Source organism: Ambystoma mexicanum, chromosome 4p (genome assembly GCF_040938575.1).
Source record: "Ambystoma mexicanum isolate Mex_15411 chromosome 4p, UKY_AmexF1_1, whole genome shotgun sequence".
In the NCBI taxonomy this organism is placed as follows: Eukaryota; Metazoa; Chordata; class Amphibia; order Caudata; family Ambystomatidae; genus Ambystoma; species Ambystoma mexicanum.
The window spans coordinates 956122527-956142919 of NC_090927.1; the positions used below are offsets into that span (position 1 = coordinate 956122527).

At 51.0% G+C, this 20393-nt stretch overlaps 1 protein-coding gene across 2 annotated transcripts in view; it reads left to right on the forward strand.

The window, feature by feature from the left end:
* The window catches only part of ASCC3 (activating signal cointegrator 1 complex subunit 3), a 2962611-nt gene that overhangs the window by 2913810 nt on the left and 28408 nt on the right, over positions 1–20393 (forward strand). For both annotated transcript variants that reach the window (XM_069606524.1, XM_069606525.1), the window contains exon 42: positions 20071–20246. In XM_069606524.1, coding sequence (XP_069462625.1) covers positions 20071–20246 — 176 coding nt within the window. The remainder of the gene's footprint in view (positions 1–20070; positions 20247–20393) is intronic.

The following is a 20393-nucleotide window of genomic DNA, read 5'->3' on the forward strand; positions in this document are numbered from 1 at the left end:
CCCTCAAAGGATTTTTCGGTGAATGTACAAATGTGTTTTGGACAGAGCTGGTGGCAGCTGTTACTTTTCATGCATTTTTAACTCTTTTCTATGGTCCATACCGTGTTTACCACGTTTGGCCCAAGACAGTGGCCAGTGCCTAAAATGGCCATGCCATGAGGTCCTTTGTTCTGTCCTTTGGCCATCTTATCCCTTTGCCTTCCCCAGGTCGAGCAGACTTGGGAAATTCCTTATTTGGTCAGGTGTGCTGGGAATGACTGGGACCACCGTGGGCCGTGATTGGTCTACATCTGGGATGGCTGTATGTGAGCAGATCTCTCATTGGGTCCTCTTTGTTTTGGCGCAAAGAAGATTCTGGATAAGATAAGGCATCTTAAACCCATTCCATGTCGATCTTCTGAGTTCACAACAAACTTAGTAAAGGAACCAAGTATCCTGAAACCAAGAAGCAGAGCTGAGGATCCGCTGGTGACCCACTGGAAGATTCGGCACCCTGAGCCTGTTGTCGGCCCATTGGACCCCCTGTTGCTGATCGAACCTAGAAGGTCTGCAAAGGCGCTTCGACCCATTGGAATAGTGGGACTAACTATTCTCCAACTTAACCTGTAAGAAAGCCTTTTCGGGAGTGTTCCTGGACCGCCCAGTGAACTGACCAGTTCGTACGGGACCTTTGCCCTGGAACGGCCACCATCTCGAGTTGACACTTGAGCTTTTGGAGACTGTTAGCTATGGGTCTAAGGCACTCTCCTGTCGAGTTTCGTACACCTAGCATTCCTAGGTTTGGAATTAGGAGAGTACGCCTGAACCCGAGCATACACGGTCACTGTGTCGCCCAGCAGTGGTGACGAACTTAATGGGTTACTTGCTGCTGTGCCCTCAGACTCGCTGCAATGGAATTGGCCAGATCCCTTCATCAGGAGCAGAGAAATCGCCACTGTCCCTCCACGGAATCATCCCTGGATCGCAGCCCCTGAAAGCCACAGAGCCACGCAACTGCAGGATTTGAACCTGCGACCAAAGTGGACTCGACTACCGAAGTTTGGTCCGGAGTCCGGAGGGTTGGTGAGTACTTGCAACCCTTACCGGTGACCCCTGACTTATCATCCATTTTTACGCATGAGTGTCCCCTTAGGGCCACTCTTCTTTATCAAAGTAGCCTGTGCTGCAGAGCTATTCCGAAATCTTGGATCCTGTTCTGCCCTCTTGGGGAGACCCGCCTCAAATAGTGGGAACTTATTCTTCACTGCCTCTGCCGCCTTCCTGTGTCGCTACAGCCCCTGCAAGAGACCCTGTTTTGACTTAACTGCACAATCACGTGCACCAGCACCGAAAGTTCTTTTGAGCTCAAGGCTCCACTCATCTTAGGGACTGGACTGCCTCATAGTTAGGGTTTGAATTGTGAAGGACTGTCTAAACGATATTTGCACTGTATGCCCCCTTTCTTTGCAGTTTGTGGAGCCATACTGTGTGCTATTCCTTTAGGCCATTGGTGACTATATATATGTTTAATAGTTAGTGTGGTGTTGGCTTGATTATTACTGCTGTTTGCTTTGGGTTTGATTTAAAAGGCTTCTAATACATGTATATGTATTTTTGATATACACCTGAATGAGAGTAATTTGTAGTCTAATTTACTGTGTCTGCTCATTGTGGGCTTTCGATCACCCTCACCCCTCCTGAGATCTAGTCTTGACCGCCGCCAATGCTACCTTCATTGGTCTGACTTGTCCAGAAGGTTACGCCCTTCCAAGAAACTAGACTGGCCTTCTGAACCACTGCCTACCAGGTCACAGTTGAGAAATCCATCTTAACAACCACCTTCGCTGTCTGCCTCCAAAGCCAGTCTGCCATCAAGCTCCTCCTCAAGGAGGAAGTCGTCCACCACAATTTACGGGACAAATCGTAAAAGCCAAGGCCGGAGGAAGAGAAGAAGGCTGCACAGCCCAAGCAGGCTCAACCGGCGCAGCGAAAGTCCTCGTCAACCATTTCGTCGACATCTTCTGTGGCGGCGGATGTAAGTGCTGACCTGACTAGAGTGGCTCCTATGGTGCAGCAAGTATCCCTGTCTCTGAGGCATGACACGGCCACCGAGGCAGCAGCGAAGGCTGCAAGCACCCCTAGGGGGATAGGGTGGGGCACCAGTCCAGATCCTGGTTCAAAACCCTCGGGGAGGAAAAAAGTGGGGGCAAGGAGGCCCCAAAACAGCCCTCCAAGGATTGCATTCAACCAATGGACGTCTCATCCACGGACGACGACGACCAAGAGTCCGTCCATACAGTCCACGGCGACAACGACGGCGCAGGCCCTTGCACTCCACCGTTCCCTCCACAGCCGAGGGACATGTCCATGGACATCCTGTCAACTCTCCATACCCTGGTGACGGAGATCCAGCAGAGGTTGCCCCCAGCACCGGCACCTGTGGTGCCGCAGACCCCTGACCAGCCTCAGCATTAGAAGAGAAAGCATTATCCGACACCTCCACATCAGCCCCCTCCACCACGCCGGGACCCGACTCCACCAGCGGACCCGGATACACACACGGACACTGGTACGGAGACAGCCACAGAAACCGATGAAGATGGGGACTTAATCCTGGCAGACAATGAAGCAACACACCTGGATGCCCCTCATAAAGGTTCTCTACCAAACTATGTGGGATCATTCCACTTGATCTCCATGGCCTGCGAGCTTTTTCCAGCTGGTGCCCGAGGAAACCAAGAAGGAGGGCTTCTTATATCAGTGACGAGAGTCCAAGAGGAAGACAATAATGGCGATACCCTTTTTGGACAACATTTGGGAGGAAGGCCTACCCCTCATAAAGAACCCATGCACGGCTCCAACCAAACGAGACAGGTTGGAGAAGCAATACAGGGTTCGGACTCCGCGCCCAAGTGCTTGAGGTCACAACCATTGCTGGTCTCGGTAGTGTCGGCTGCTGCAAGGAAACGTACGGCCAGCCCAGCTTCATCATCAGTCCCCCCATAAAACGAGGGGAAGAAGATGGACACAATGGGGAAGAGAATTGTATACACATCCGCATCCACAATCAAGGCAGCTAATGCTCTGGCTATCTTGGCCAGATATGACTGGGTGCTTTGGTACAAGCTGGGCCCGATCCTGGAATTCCTCCCTGATGACAAGATAATGGAGGCTCTCGCCCTCTTTCAGGAAGGGGAGAAGGCGTCGGGCCATGCCATTACGGTGGCAGTGGACATCGCTGACACTGCCTTCTGGCAGTCTGCCTTCATCGGCAGGGATGGTTGAAGGCCACAAACCTTAACCATGATGTTCGTGCAAAGATGCTGGACATGCCCTTCGATGGCAAAAATTCTGTTTGGGAAGGTGGACAGCAAATCCCTTCAAGCAATAAAGAAGGATACAGAGACGGCACGTTTCCCTTGGCACTCTACAGCACCATCGTTCATCGTTTTTTCACTCATCCTGGGGAAAATCGAGTAGATAATCCAAGGGCTTCTCCACATCATACAGGCAACACAAGCAAGCATGCAACCAAGCTGTCGGACCCCCACTCGTGCACCCTGGTCGAAGGCTGGTTTCATCAGGTTCATCAGTGAGTTGAAGAAGATCCTCACCGACAGATGGGTGCTGGAGGCTCTCGCCCGGGATCACACCTTGGAGTTCCAATGCAGGTGCCCTCATATTCCACTGGTTCCCCATCAGGAGCAGCACATCCCTCAGCTCCTGGAAGAGGTGCGAGCCATGTTACGGAAAGGGGAAACAAAGCTAGTTACCCAATGGGTCCGGGGCTCCGGAGTCTATTCCAGATACTTTCTGGTCAGAAAGAAGACAGGGGGTTGCAGACCCATCCTGGACCTGCGACGTCTGAACAAGTACCTGAAGTCCCAAAAATTCAGGATGTTCACATTGTTGCACGTGCTTGGCCAACTGGAGGAAGGGGATTTTTTTTAAAAAAAACTTTATTTATTATTTTCCATTAAACAGTTACCCACTTGGGTATTCAACTCCCCCAAACGTGTCCCCACCCGTCCCCCGACCCACCTCAAAAGACTCACAATTTACATACGATATTCGTTTGCACAGTCAAAGTTCATATACACGCCAGAAGCAAACACAGTACCAAAATTAAACATATGCTGGGTCCATAGCGGCACTAACAAAGGCACTTTAGATCCTCTTTAGCTATTTAAGGCAGGCCCTCATCGCCTGGCGACATGGCCCGGAGAAGAGCCGGGGAACAGCGCTGCTTGTGCTTTGTCCAGTTGATACTGCCTGAAGGGAGGCCAATAGTCAAATGGGCGGCTAATGCTCATGAGTGTCGAGGCAAACATAGTCTCTCTGCGTTCACAGAGGGCCATACATTCTAACCACCTTGCAAATGTTGGGGGGTTAGCCTTCCCCCAGGGTCTGGCCACTAAATATCTGGCAATTACCGAGGCCATGCCTAGGAGCTTCTTTTCTGTGTGGGGGCCTCCCTCAATCAAAGCCAATAGCCATAGTTATAGTGAAAATGTTCGCGTCGAGGTTAACATCTCAGACAGTACCTCCTCTACACTACCCCAGAATGCCCTAATGTTAGAACAACTCCAACTAACATGATAGAAGTCTCCCCGTTCTGCATTGCACCTTTTGCAAGAGAAAGTGCTCTGAGGGTAGAACCTGCTTAATGTAAAAGGGGAGTAGTAAACTTGGTGCACATACTTATAGTGAAGCAACCTGTAGCGGCAATTCAGGGAAATGTATCGTGACTGGACACAAACGGATTTCCACTTTTCCTCATTCAATGTTTTCCCCAGGGCTGCCTCCCACGTAGCTCTATATGCATGGTTCTGCACCACCCTCCCTCCCCTTACCAATTTATAAATGTTGGATACTAACTTCTTAGAGGACGTGGGGTGTATTATGTAACTCTGGGCTGGATGAGGGGAAGGGGCGCGTGGAAAATCTGGCCATTTGGTCCTAAAGATACACCGCAATCTGTAGTAATGAAGTAGAGTAACCACATCCTGTTCACCTCTAGGATTAAGCTTGTCCCATGATACAAAGCAGCCATCCTTTGCTAGTTCCCCCATGGTGTGCACTCCCAGTGATTGAAACTGCTCTCTAAAGGACCTGTCATGCGTGGGTGGGATTCCTAGTATATTATACATTGGCAACTCTGGTAGAAAAAAGGGAGAGGTTCGGAGTATTTGATTTATCTTTTCCCACGCCTTGCACGTTACAGAGTGGGTTGGATCTCATCCATAGGAACCGAGCCTCTGTCGCCCCATAACATACCCAACAAAGCATCCGGACGTGGGGTGATTCATGGCAGGGAGAACTCCATCCAGATATATATTGCACTTGAGGGGCCAGGAAGTAGAGCTACATATCTGGGTATTCCAGACCTCCCAACTCAAAAGGTCGGGCCAGGATGTCATATGCAATCCTAGGTTGTCTACCCGCCCATTCCAGCCTCGTTAACATTCTCCTGACCCAAGACCAATAGCTTACTGGGGGCCATATCGGTACGTCATTATATACATATAAAAGATTTTGGAGTATTACCATTTTTGCCAGTGCTAAGCGAGCGGCCTGAGATATTGGAAGCAGGATCCAACCTTCCACTTTCTCTTCCAAAATGTCTAACGGCATAATATAGTTGGTTTTATACACCATCTCTCTACTTGTGGAAATTGTAATACCCAGGTAGCATACGCCCTGTGGGCACTATCGAAATTCATTGCCCACATCAGTTCTCTGAACTACCGGAGTTAGGGGGAGGACATCAGTTGATCCTGAGCCCATAGAGTTTGCCGAATCTAATCACCTCTTGCATCAGTGGCTGAAGGTTTAGGCGGGGCTATTTAACATATAGAAGGACATCATCTGCATATAAAGATATGATGGACAGGTGCGTGCGTTTCCGGATCCCTCGCTGTGGATGCAGATCTCGAATATGACAGGCCAGGGGCTCCATCGCAAGTGCAAATAAAATCGGGGAGAAGGGGCATCCCTGTATCGTGCCACTTGTAGGATATAAATGAGTAGAAGTGAGGCCATTTTTATATATAGCCGCTTTTGGTGCCGTGCGTAGAAGTTTAAACCATCTAACATACGTCAAGCCTTGACCGGAGCACCTCAAAAAGGAAGTGCCACTCAACAGAGTCAAACGCCTTTTTGGCGTCTAGGGTGACGACTGCCATTGGTATTTCCGGTTTGACGTTATGCATAAGGTTGAAGAGGCGTCATAAGTAATTCTGGGTGGAGCGGCCGTGGATGAATCCTGCCTGGTCTGGTAGGACTAGAGCTAACATGTGCGGAGTAATCGATCAGCAAGAATTTTAGCCAATATTTTATTATCAGTATTAATAAGCGAGAGCGGCCTGTAAGAGGAAAGCTGCAGGGGATCCTTCCCGGGTTTTAAAAAAACTGTTATTAACGCTGATCTAGTGGATTCCGGGAGGGTGCCACTGGAGAGGGCACTGTCATACATCGTAAGCAGGTGGGGGATAACCAGGTCGCATAAGCCTTATAAAATTCGACCGTAATACCATCTAGGGCAGGGGCCTTTCCGTTGGGGAGCGAGTTTATAGCCTTCAGGACTTCATCCTCAGTGATAGGGTCGTTAAGAGCGCTGCCTTGTTCGGGGTCTAACCATCCCAACGCAACCTCATCTAGATAACATAGCAATATGTCATGTCCAGGAGTGGGACACGAGGCGTACAACTGGTCGTAAAATGCTCTAAATTCATCGTTAATCCCCTTCAGATCTCTTATACGGGTTCCATGCCGATCCTCAATTTCATATATGCTGGTGGAAAGGCGCTCCCTCCTGATGGCCCAAGCCAGGGTTTTACTAGGTCTGTCCCCCTCTCCATATCGGGCCGCTAGAATTGGGTCACCTAGGTATCTTTCCTCATTATTGGCCAGCTCACGCAGCGCCTCCCTATGAATATTAAGCTCTTGTCAGAGCTCAGGTGTGTCTAAGACACGCTGCCATTTTTCTCCCTCCCGTAAGGCCTCCCCCAGCCTCCTCATGGATCCCCTAAGTGCTTTCAATAAGCCCCGCTCCCTTGAGCTGCAGCATCCCCGCATATACACTTTGAAGGCCTCCCAAATTATGGCCGGATTAGGAACCGATCCTACATTGGTTTGAAAATATGTTTCTATATCTTTTTCTATTTCCGTGCGAAATACCACACCCTGCAGGGCGTGGAGGGCGCCAGCTTCTCTGAAACGCCAGAGAAGCTGGCTGGGGGGGCGTACTGTGGACCTGATTCAAACTAATACTGGTGAATGGTCGGACAGGGTCCTAGGAAGGATGGTGGCATCTATTACTGCTCTGAGGATAGGGGACGTGGACATCACGTAATCGATTCAGGAGGAGCTACCATGAATCCCAGAAAAAAAGTGTAATCCTTCTCAGCAGGATGGAGCCTATGCCATACATCTTGCAGGTCATAGCACTGTGAAATGTTAGACCATGCTTTGACCGCCTGCAGGAGGGTTAGATGTGACGTAGCAGATATATTCATGTCCAACGTCGGGGCCAAATTGAAGTCGCCAGCACATATCGTCTCATAACATGTAAATCTATGGATTTTCTAGCACACAGACAAAAAAACGCAGGGGAATCAGTGTTCGGTGCATACATATTCACTATTAGGAGCCTGAGACCAAGCATTACACCAGCCAAAATCAAATATCTACCCTCTTCATCTTGGATCTGTTCATGTAACTTGTATTGCAATGTCCTGTGGATATAGATGGCCACCCCCCTGGAATGGGATGAATATGAGGTGTCGTACCTGTGGGTGCACCACCCAGGAAGAGCAACACACCTGGCCAGATACGTCTCTTATAAACATAGCACATTCACTCTGTGGTTCCTGCTAAAGTTGGCTATCAGGCGTGTCTTTTTCTGATTGGTCAGCCCTCGTATGTTCCAAGTCAGCACGGTCAGACTCAGCCCAGGCTCACCGTTTATTGTGGCCGCAGCCATCCTGTCAGTCTAATTTGGACAATGGACCCAGCAGAATATCTGGAATGGAGGTGTGTGGAGCAACATAAGTCACTTGGCAGTAATGTGATAGAGTGAGTCTTGAAGGGCAATAAGAGCATAGTGATGACTACCGCTATCCTAAATGTTCCCCCTGCCACCTCCCATACCATAAACATAAACCTGCTAACTCCCGATCCCAAACCGCACCCTTTCCCCCCCTCCCCGAGCCCACCCACGCCAGAAACCATAACTTACCGGCTATCCCATCCCACCCCTATCACAACTTGCCCAAAACCTTAACAAACCAAACTGACCCGCATTGCCTGCAGGAGTAGGAGCGCTAAGGGCGGCCAGCGTGCGCCAGGCGACCGAGGCAGCGTATAATTGCCTCCGGGACCTGCCATCTGGGGTCCAGAGATCGCTAATGTGTGTTACTTAATTGAACACAGAGGGGGCAACTTCCCTGTCCAGGCACTCTAGGGGCGTTGTGGTGAATGTCTTGGGGATCCACCAGGCTCCGGGAGATTCGAGGCAAAGCGCTCCGCCGCCTCAGGGGAGGTGAAGGAAAACAGTGGATCCATTGTGCTGCACCCGGAGTTTAGCCGGGTACAGCATTGCATATTTGACGCCCTTTCTACAAAGCACATTCTTAGCAGATTGAAACGTCTTTCGTTGGTCTTGGACCGCCGGACTAAAGTCCTGAAACAGTCCGATTACAGCAGATCCCCAGCATAGCTCTCCTTTTTCTCTTGTGCTGCGAAGGATAATGTCCCAGTCACGATAACTGAAGATCTTTACAATGATCGGGTGATCCGGGGCGCCCGGAGGGGGCATCACCGCCAGCGAGCGATGGACTCTCTCCACCATGAACATCGGAGTCAGCGGAGGATGGTCAAGGATTTCAGTTAGAAGAGTTTCCGCACATTTTTCCATGTTATCTATGGCGGTGGACTATGGGAGTCCAAGTATACGTATATTGTTTCTTCTAGAGCGCCCTTCCAAGTCATCATTCTTCGTTGACACCTTTTTAACGACTTGCTCTAGTACCGCCACTTTTCTTTGTAATGTAGCCACTTTATCTTCCCCCTCCCCTAGTCTTTGTTCAGCTTCTGTCATGCATCCGCATAGTTCATTAATTTGTATAGCTGAAATGTCCACTTTGCATGTAAGGGTGCCTATTTTGGCACCCAAGTTATCTGTGCTACTTTTGAAAACTAGGAGTGTTTGGTTCAGAGCTGCAACATCCATCTTCGAAGACTGTTGACTCGGAGAAGGGGAAGGTGAGGATGAGGGCTGGTCAGATCGGGTAAATTGGTCCATTTTAGCCTGTTTTTTGTGATTACCCATGGTGGTGCAGCTCACGGGATGATAAACTGCGGGGGTGGCGTCGATCAGGTTCGGGAAGATGTCCCAGACCGCTGGAGTGGCGCTTGGCAGAAAAGCGTGCACCGATATGATGGAACACTAATGTCAACCCCTTGGGTCTGCTACCTGTATGGGCTGGACACGTGGTTGAATGGGCTGGTCCTCCAAGACATAGTCTCTATATTACTTCCCGGCTACTCGGCCAAGTCAGGAGCCAATCGCCTGTAGTGCAGATTTGGACTACCTCCAGCGAGGGCAGGGGTGCCCTGAGCCCAATCTGGAAGTGCCGGACGAACTGTTCAGTTATGGAGCCCCACACCTCCCCTCCAGCCGACCAGGCTCATAGAGTAACAGGATGCAAAAGGCAGGGGTAGTCGCCTCGGAGGGCAGGAACGAGTTCATTCAATGGGTTGGCTTTGGGTGAGTCTCCACTCTGCCAGCACCTCCCGCAACCACAGCTCTACCACCCCGTCTCGGCTCCAGGCAGCCCACAGGATAATGACCAGGATGTTTGGGGGGGGTGAGCAGTATACTGAACTGCAGATCTGTACAAGTTACAATATCCAAGTTGCCCGTGCTAGCCCGTGACCAGCAAGTCCCTCTGATGTCCAAGCCAAAGAGGAGTACTGTGGACGGCAATCCGAGCCGCAAGGAGAGGGGTCCAGTACAGGGCACTCTATGGGCACAGCAGTGCAGACGGGCCGTCAATCAGCATGAACCTGGCCACCCATCTGAGCCCCAGGAACCTGTGCAGGCCGAAGGGAGAGCTCCCGTTATAACATCAGATTTTCAGTTTAAGTTCCCTTTGAGGTTGTGGCAACCTGCTTGGTACGAGGCAGCTAATATCCTGACGTGCTGCGTGCACAGAAGTACAGCCAGCCAGGGTCCCCACTGCAGAGCGACACAGTGACATACTAGGCCTGCCCGCGTATGCTGTGGCCGGGTCGCTATGCACAGTATGAACAGCACGAGCCGCCTTACTGTCTCAACTGTGCAGTCCTCTCTTGTGTCCCACGTTTGAGGCGGGGGAGCAGCACCAGAGCACAGTGGTGAAATCTCCAGCTATCAGATCCGCAGGTGTGGTTCAGCAGGGACAATGCAAAGGGGGGACCAGGCAATTCAAGTTTGGTGTCACAGATGCGCCTGCGCCCTCGGAAGGGGGGGCGAAGACCAGCCTCCCGCCCCTAAAATGGAGTCCGCTCCTCTCAGGGTTAGAGAGCAGTGAAGATATCTGAGTGCGAGGCAGGGAGCCCGGTATGGACAGTTGCAGGAGCAGCTTCCTGGTCCACGATCCCTCGGCGTGGTACTCTGCTCGCAGGGGTCCAGGCACACGTCAGGTTCAGCGGCGGGGGGGACCACAACAACCCAGCACCGCACATGTGCCCAGCCGCCGCATAGCACAAGCAGTGCCCACTGCTCCAACTGGCCCCAGCATGGTATTGCTAGAAAGGCTGCAGGTCCAGCAGTTCGCGCGGCTGCTCACTCCGCAGATGCGTGAGAAGGCAGCAGTGTGCGGCTGGGAATCGGGCGGCAGACGCCTGCCCCATCTCCAGTCCGATCACCAACACACGCAGACAGGCAGGCCGCAGCTGGACGGCGTCCTGCACCACTCCGCCCGAATGCAGTTTCAAAAGAATTTCCAGTTCGGGAGATGCCCCATCTGTAGATATTGCTGCTTGCGATCTCCGGAGGGATAGCCAGCCCCAGAAAACGAGGATAATTTAAGGATGTCAGAGACTCGACCGGAGCTTCTCAGGCAGCGGCCATCTTGCTTAGCCGTGCAACAGTGCCCCCGGAGGAAGGAAATTTCTTGACGCCGTTGGACCTAGAGGATGAATACTTCCATGTCCCCATCCACAGGAAACAGAAAGTTCCTACAGTTAGTGGTGCAAGGGCAACACTACCAGTTCAATGCCCTACCATTTGGCTTGAAATCTGCCCCAAGATTGTTCACAAAAAGCCTTCCCCCGGTAGCGGCCCATCTGCGTTTGCAGAGCATACACGTATACCCATACCTGGACGATTGGCTGATACGTGCCTGCTCCTGGGAACTGGCTGACAAGCACACAAAGGAGACTGTCCAGCTACTGACGGAGCTGGGGTTCTCAGTAAAATATCCGAATTCCTGCTTAACGCCATTGGAGAATGTGCTGTTCCTCGGCACGAGACTCAACACAGTGGCCTGCCTGGCATCGGAGGCAGGCCACCCTGGGAGGAGAGGCCAGCAGCCATTCAAGGGAAGTTGCAGCGACTGTCGTTGCAAAGACAGCCATGGTTCAGGCCATCAAGTTGTTGCTGGGTATGATGTCATCCTGCATCTACCTCATCCATCTCTGCAAGTTGCAGATGCGACCCCTGCAGGAATTCTTGGAATCACATTGGATACAAGTGTCCGGGAGGTCTGCAGACAAGATCCCCTTCAATGAGTTCCGACGGGCGATAGAGTGGTGGGGTTGTGCTCCCACATCGCCCAGGGGATGGGATTTCAAACCCCTCCATAACAGGGGATGGTCATCATGGACGCCTTTCTGGAAGGTTAGGGGCTACATGCCAGAGGTCTGCGGTTTCCGGAGGAGAAGGATCTGCACATCAACATCCTGGAGCTACGGGTAGTGTTCTGGGCCCTCAAGTCTTTCCTGCCGTCTCAGAAGGGCAAGGTGGTGAGGATCTTCATGGACAGCACCACCACCATGTTCTACATTTGGAAGCAAGGGGGCACTTATTCCCCAGCGCGCTCCAAGAAAGCTCAGGGATTGTGACACTCCGCCATCGGCAGGGGGTTTTCCTTGTCCCGCTCCACCTGGCAGGCGTCAAGAACCCCATCACAGACTCCCTCAGCAGGGAACTGCATGCCTGCCACAGGTGGGAAATTCGCAATGATCAGGCGGACCGTCTGTTTGTCAAATGGGGCAGACCCCTGATTGATCTTTTTGCCATTGCAACGAACACCATGTTTGCCAGCAGATTCCACCACCCAAGGAGCTTGGGGGACGCGTTCTCCTTCCTGTGGCAGGGTCTGTTTCTGTACACCTTTCCCCAGTTTCCTCTCCTGCTGTGTGTGATCAACACACTTGGACAGTGTCAGTGCAGGATGATGCTCATCGCCCCGGAGTGGCCGAGGCAGATTTGGTATCCGACCTACTCAGCCTGTCAGCGTCGCCTCCAGTCAAGTTGCTGGTACTTCCGGATCTGCTCCCCAGAGAGGGAGGCACAATCCTTCATCACAACCCAGGATCCCTGAACCTAAAGGCATGGCTACTGCAGCCTTAGAGTCTGGGGGTTATGAGCTGCCAGCAGACTGCAGGGAGGTCCTCACCAAAGGCAGGGCGTCATAAAGACTAAAATGCTACGGCCATAAATGGAAGCATTTTTCTACGTGGTGCTGGTCGCAGAAGATTACCCCGCTGAGGTTCATGGCCTCACAGATTCTTCCATACTTTCCTTGGGAAAAGCTGACCTGGCTCACGCGTCCATCAAAGTACACCTGGCGACCATTTCACGCTACACCAGATCCTGGGAAGATCCTTGCTGTGGTCCCACAGACTCGTCGAGAAGTATCTCAAGGGGCTTTTTCGATCTTTACCGCCGGTGAAGGCGCCTGCCCCGGTATGGGAACTCAACGTAGACCTGGCATGACTTATTGGGGCACCCTTCGTACCAATGCATCAATCCCCAATCAAGTTTCTCTCGTGGAAGACGGCATTCCTCGTGGCCATCACCTCAGGCAGACGAGTGGGTGAGATCCAGGCTCTGTCCTGCAAGCTGCCGTATCTGACTTTTCTCAAATTGAGGATGGTGCTGCGTATGCCCCTCTCTTTCATGCCGAAGGTTCAGTCAGAATTCCACCTAAACGTATCTTTGATGTTACCTGTTTTCTTCCTGAAATCTTTGCCGCCGGCGGAGAGGACATTACATTCGCTGGATGTTTCACATGCCTTGTAGTTCGACGTGGCATGCACAAAGAGTTTTCGGAAGACTTTTCAATTGCTTGTGAACTTTGGACCTGTGAATAATGGGAAGGCCTTGTCCAAGGCTTCCATCTCAAGATGGCTCTCTGGCTGCATCATGCGCTGTCAACGGCTGGCAAACCGGCCTCTGCCGGGCCACCCGAAAGCCCATTCCACCAGAGCGATCACTGCGACGACGGTGTTCCTTTCTGGACTACCCCTGCTTGACAACTGCATGGTTGCGACGTGGAGGTCCACACATACCTTCACAAGGTTCTACTGCATCGATAGGGATTCCAGGGAGGAGTCCAGAGTCGGCCAGGCAGTGCTACACAACATGTTTGCTTGAAGTGAGTCTGTTCAGTGGTAAGTGTTGATTACTTCTGTTGAGCCTCGCCACCTCCCGTGGTTGTGTAACATGTACTGCTGTGTATTCGTTATTCATGAACATGTGAATCCATGCCAGACCCCATGCTGGAGAAGGTTTATGTTACTCACATGTAGCTATTGTTCTCCAGCATGGGGCTGGCATGGATTCACAAACCCTCCCAGCGGCCCCTCTGTGGCTCTTCTTGGTTATACTGCTACTTTACATGCTTACCAAATCTGAAGATGGCTGCCAGAGATGGGGCTTAGGGACAGGACTGTCATTGGATGGGGGCAGTATGTATGACCCAGGGGACATTGATTGGTTTAGAGGAGAAATTCAGTTTTAAAGTGAGAGTGAAACAGTTTTTTCTTTTACCGAGGATTCCCAGCCTGACGACGGTGAATATTCATGAGCATGTGAGTACATGCCAGACCCATGCTCGAGAACAATAGTTACAGGTAAGTAACTTAAACCTTCCCAGTTCTCGGACAACAATTGGGACATCATACAGGAGGCTGACTATGTGCTCTCAGTACAAGAGCAAGTAAACCAGGTTCTGCCACTGGGCTCACGACAAGGGGCTGGACCCCCTTACCTGCTTCCAGGATGGCGTGCTGGCTTTCTCCGCACACCTGGCTCGTTCTGGTGTTCAGACACCTATTTGGCAGCCATTGGGGCCTACAAAAATTCCCCAGAGCAAACTCTTTCAGCGGCCAACCCCATGGTTAAGGCTCACCTCAAGGGGTTGTCCAGGCTTTTTCTTCCGGTCAATAGGCCACACCTGGTCTGGGACCTCAACGTGGTTCTTGCAGAGTTGCGGCATAAGCCCTTTGAGCCAATGGCCTCGGTGGACATCAGGCTGGTGACACTCAAGGCAGTGCTGTTGGTGGCTCTCACTTCGAGGTCAGCGAGCTGCAGGTTCTGTCGTCGTGCAAGCCCTTCACCACATTTCATATCGACAAGGTCATCTTACACACTTATCCAAACTTCTTGCCCAAGGTGGTCTCTCCATTCCATTTGAATCAGGAAATCTACCTGCCGGTGTTCTCAGTTGGAGGCTGAAAGGACTTTGCATACCTTGTACCTAAAGAGAGTGCTCAAGTTCTATCTCTCTCGAAAGAAACCTTTCAGGAAGTCAGAGGCATTTTTCATCACCTTTGGGGGCTTGTCTACCGACACCGAGGCTTCCAAAGCTTCTATTGCCCATTGGATGGTTCAGGCCATTTGAAATGTTTATACGGCCATTGGTAAGGCGGTTCCCAAGGGGGTCCATGCCCATGCGGTCAGAGCAAAGGCTGCGGCTGTCACCTTTCAGAGTACTTCTTGGCGGTTCCCACGGGGGTCCATGCCCATGCGGTCAGAGCAAAGGCTGCGGCTGTCACCTTTCAGAGTACTTCTTGGTAAGTCATCAGCAGGGCGGCTACGTGGGCTACTCTGTCTGCATTCTGCAAGCACTCCTTGGGTACCAGCTCCAGGTGGGATGCAGAGTTTGGTCATGCAGTTCTGAAGAACATTTTTGCTTATTAGTTATGAGGCAGGTGATCACAGCTCCACCCAATGGTCATGTTTGGTGGCATTACCCACAAGGATGGAGGAATGGGGACAGGACGTAAAAGTGATTAAAGTGAACTCACTGTAGTGACTAGAGTACTCATAGTCCTTAGTCCCCTTTCCTCCATACGTACCACCCAACTTCCCCCTCTTGTATGCCAGGGGCTAATATATTCTGCATAGCCAGGTATTAAAGTGTCTAATGTGTAAAAAGGGGACTGAGGTGAGGCGCCGGAGGGCGGGGTCATTTTTTGCTGCCAAAGGCTTCCGAACCGTCCCCATGTCGGGAGACGCCCACAAGGATGGAGGAAAGGGGACTGAGCACTACAAGTACTCTAGTCACTACTGTGAGTACCTTTCATTTTCAAAAACTGCCACACTTTTCAACCTGGTGCCAGAAGAGAAGAAAAAAGAAGGGTTTCCTCTTTGAGTGGCAGGAGTCCTCCAAGACGACTATCTTATCGGCCCCTTTGTTTGATGACATATGGGAGGATGACTTTGAGGTCGTGAAAGCTCCAAAAACCACCCCTGCTACCAGGTTCCAGACTCGGCGCCTCAAGTCTCAGCTTCTCCAGACTTGGTGGTAATTTCGCTGCCAGAAAGAGATCCTCCTACCCCTCTTGGTCGTCCATGGTGACTTCAGACCAGGGGGACAAGAAGCTTGATGCTGCAGGGGAGCGCATCTTCATCATGGCGGCTTCCACCATCCACGCTGCCAACGCCCTTGCCGTCCTGTCGGGGTACTACAGGGAGCTGTGGTAAAAGGTGGGGCCCATCCTTGATTCCTTCCTGATGATAAAAAGGCTGAAGGCTTGGCCCTGTTCCAGGAAGGGGAAGAGGCTGCCGAGCACGTCATTACTGTAGCTCTCAACATTGTGGACTCCATCTTCCATCTGATGGGGAATGGGGTGGCTCCCCGACGCCAGGGTTGGCTAAAAGCTACAAATTTCCACACAGATGTGCAAACCAAAGTCATCAACATGCCGTTCGATTGGGACACCCTGTTTGGAAAAGCGGTCCATGACTCTCTCCAGGCTATCAAGACCGACACAGAGACAGCGTGCTCTCTGCGGACCCAGCCGCAGAGGAGGCCATCCTTTCATTGCCTGAAGGGGTGAGTATCCAGATCTCCCATGGGTTACACCACCCCCTATCGCCTGCCCTCGCACTCTACCACCCAGGATACTTATAGGGGTCGCTCCCAGGCCTACGGCAGTGGCGCTCAGTGTTGTCGTCACCCCCCATCCAGGATGTAGATGCCAAAGCAGGCCTCAACCAGACCGGCGCCCCCACTTCTGTACCACACTGGGAGGCCGAATATCAAACTTTGTCAATCAGTGGTGAAAGATTTCAACAGACAAATGGGTGCTGGACATTCTGCAGCAGGGGCACACTTTTGAATTTCAAGACAGGTGCCCCTGCATTCCTCCTGCCGTGCGTCAAGAGCTGCACATGGCGCAGCTGTTGCAGGAGGTCCAAGCCATGCTTCACAAAGGGCCAATAGAACCAGTCCCTCAGCACCTCCAGGGTTCCAGAGTGTACTCCAGATACTTTCTGGTAAAGAACAAGTCAGGAGGGTGGTGGCCAATCCTAGACTTGGTATGCCTCAACAAGTTCCGCAAATCTCCAAAATGTATAATGGTCATGTTGCAGCACATGCTCAACCAGCTGGACGAAGGGGATTTTCTGGCAACTCTTGACTTTGAGGATGCGTACTTCTACATCCCCATTCATCGCAAGCACTGGAAGTTCCTGCATTTTGTCGTCCAGGGAAGACATTACCAGTTCAAGGCCCTTCCGTTTGGCCTGAAATCGACTCCGAGGGTGTTCATCAAATGCTTGGCCCCGGTGGCAGAGCATCTACGCCGCAGGGGAATCCACGTCTACTCTTACCTGGACAATTGGCTCATTCGGTCTCACTCCCCTGCTCTGGCAACCCAGCACACAGCGGAGACCATTCAACCTCTGATGTTGCTAGGCTTCTTGATCAACTATCTGAAGTCCTGCATAGTACCATCTCAGAACACTCTGTTCCTGTGTCCCTGACTCAACACAGTCTTGTGTCTTGTGACTCCCTCAGAAAAGAGGGTGAAGGCCATCCTAGGATAGGTCCAACGGTTGTCGGCAGCGGCCACTGCAACAGTCAGTAAAGTCCCTTCTGGGAATGATGTCCTGCATCCATCTGGTCCCCTTTTGCAGTCTTCGGATGAGACCCCTTCAAGATTTTCTGAGTGCTAGGTGGCAGCAAGTCACTGGCACATGGACCGCCAAGATCGCCCTCAGTCGGGCATTTTGTCAAACCCTGCAATGGTGGTCAGTTCGTTCACACCTGACTCATGGAGCTCCCTTTTAGATCCCTCCGCACCAGGCTACAGTCACGACCAATGCCTCTCTGGAAGGTTGGGGAACCTCACACAGAACATTCCCATGCCAGATGCCTCTGGCACCCGGAACGGTAGAACTCTACCGAAAAATGTAGTGGGACTGTGACCCTGGCCGGGAGCAAAGTAAAACACTTTTTTCAAGGGTTGCAGCCATGCTGCTTGACAGCCAGTTGAATTGAAACAGATTTCAGTTTAGCTGTAACTTGTGGAGAAATATGCTTTAACTTCACAAATAACAGCTCGGAATGGGTGAAAATGGTTGAAAAAAGTAGTGGAACCGTTAACAGTAAAAGATAAAACTAGTGGAACTCAGCTCCCGACCGTTCCCGCTCAATTCGACCATTGGTCTTCACGGACAACACCACCAACATGTTTTACATCAGGAAACGTGGTGTGGAAGTGCTCCCCGCTCTCACCCTGGAAAAGCCCACTCTCTATGGCACTGAGACATTCTTCAGCGCATGTTTCTCGCCCGTTTTCACCTGGCAGGCATCAAGAACACCATTGAGGACTCTCTCAGCAGGGAGCTGCAATCATGTCACAAATGGGAGCTTCTGCAAGTGCAAGTGTTGCACCTCTTCAGCGAACAGGGTCTTCCTCAGATCGACTGCTTCGCACAGCTGCCAACTCCAAATGTCAGAAGTTTGCCAGCATATATTCTCTGCATATATTCTAAACCGAAGTGCCTGGGGGATGCCTTCTTGTTCCCCTGGGAGGGTTTCTTCATGTACATTTGCCATCCAATTCTACTGCTACTACGTGTGATCAAGACGTTGCCACTGCAGGATGATCCTCATTGCACCGGCATGGCCAAGGCAAATCTGGTACCCAGACCTTTTCCTTCTGTCGGTGGTTCCGCCATCTAACTGCCTCCACTTCCCAACCTCCTCTCCAGAGAAGGAGGTTCAATCCTGCACCACGACCCAGCATCACTTAACCTCGCGGACTGGCTCCTGCTGCTTTAGAATTTAGACACTTTCCACTGCCTTTAGAATGCAAAACGGTCCTGGCTAGGGCCAGGGCCCCCCTATACCTTGACTTGCTACAGGCACAAATGAAAGTGCTTTATGATGGGGTGCCAGGAGCAGAAGAGTGCCCCACATCTCCTCCCATTGGCCAAGGCTGGCCTTTGCCAATACGTCTATCAAGGTCCACTTAACCGCCATATCCCGGTACACACGGCTCCAGGCAAGCTCTCCCTGTGGTCGCACAGGCTCGAAAAGGAGTTCCTAAAGGGTCTCTTCAGAATATCCCCACCAGTAAAAGCTCCTGCACTGGAGTGGGAACTGAACATAGTACTAACTGATGGGGCCTCCATTTGAACCAATGCATCGTGCCCCTTTTGAAGTTTCTGTCATGGAAAACCATCTTTGTGATGGCAATCACCTCGGCCAGGTGGGTAGGGGAGATACAGGCCATCTCCTGTAAGCCTTCATATTTGTCCTTCCACGCCACTAAGGTGGTTCTGCGAACTCATCCTTTTTTCATACCGAAGGTTCAGTCGGACTTTCATCTCAACAAGCCTTTGGTTCTGTCAGTTTTCTTCGCAAATCCTTCTTCGCTTGATGAAAGGGCGTTGCATTCGCTGGACATTGCGCATGCCCTGAAGTTTTACGTGGCACGCACAAAGGACTTTCGAAAGACTTCTCAGCTTTTTTATCAATTTTGGACCTGTGGGAAATGGTAAGGCCCTGTCTAAGGCTTCCATCGCCAGGTGTCTCTCCGGCTGTGTCATACATTGCTGTTGTCTGGCCAACAGACCGCTTCCCTGCCGGCTGAGAGCCCACTCCACCAGAGCCACTGGACCGACGACTGTGTTTCTCTCTGGTGTTCTTCTGCTCTTCATCTGCAGGGCTGCTGCGTGGAGGTCTACCCAGACCTTTTCCTTTTGTCGGTGGTTCCGCCATCCAACTGCCTCCACTTCCCAACCTCCTCTCTGGGCTGAGGCCCTTGTCGGAGCCAGTTTTGAATGTAGCATCTTTAAAGTAAAATAGATGCTACTTCTAAATGCTCTGAAGCTTTTTCCTAAAGGAGACAACTTTTAGGTGTTGATAAATGGTATGCAACTGTATTTTATGCATGCAAAGTCTACTGTGCATGAATTATTACATTTTACATAAACATACTTCTGCTGTTTATATGCATGTGTGAAACAGTGACAGTATTTGCCAAGCTAACTGATGTTTGCCTTCACAAAGTCTTTGAATACAAAGTATTTTGTAGTTTTATTTATGTATTGTTCATTTGTCCACCTTTGGTGAACCAAGCTGAGCTTCCTTTGCATCCCATCATAGCTGTGAAACTGAGAGTTTGTGATGAAATGTGGGGCTGGAACCAGTCCTTTACTTGGGCACAGACTGTCAGTGCTCTTTATGATCTGGCATTTATATGATATGATATGGCATTTATATGATATGATATGGCATTTATAACGCGCCTATACACAAGTGTTCCCAGTATTTTTCAGTAATTTTCTTCTCTGTGTTTTAGGGAAGGAACGACAGCAAGGCATTGGCTCCTCGCTTTCCCAAATCCAAGGATGAAGGCTGGTTTTTGATTTTGGGAGAAGTAGATAAACGAGAACTTGTTGCACTAAAGCGAGTAGGATACGTACGAAATCGAAATTCAGTTTCCATGGCTTTTTACACACCTGAAAAACCTGGAAGGTAAGCAGAAAAAGATATATATAGACTGTAGGTGGATATCATTGAGTATAGCTGATTTGTCATAACTTATGGAGGGAGGATGCTCTGCTGGACTAAGCTGTGCGATCAATACCCTGTATATATAATCCTTTTAGGATTACTGTTCAT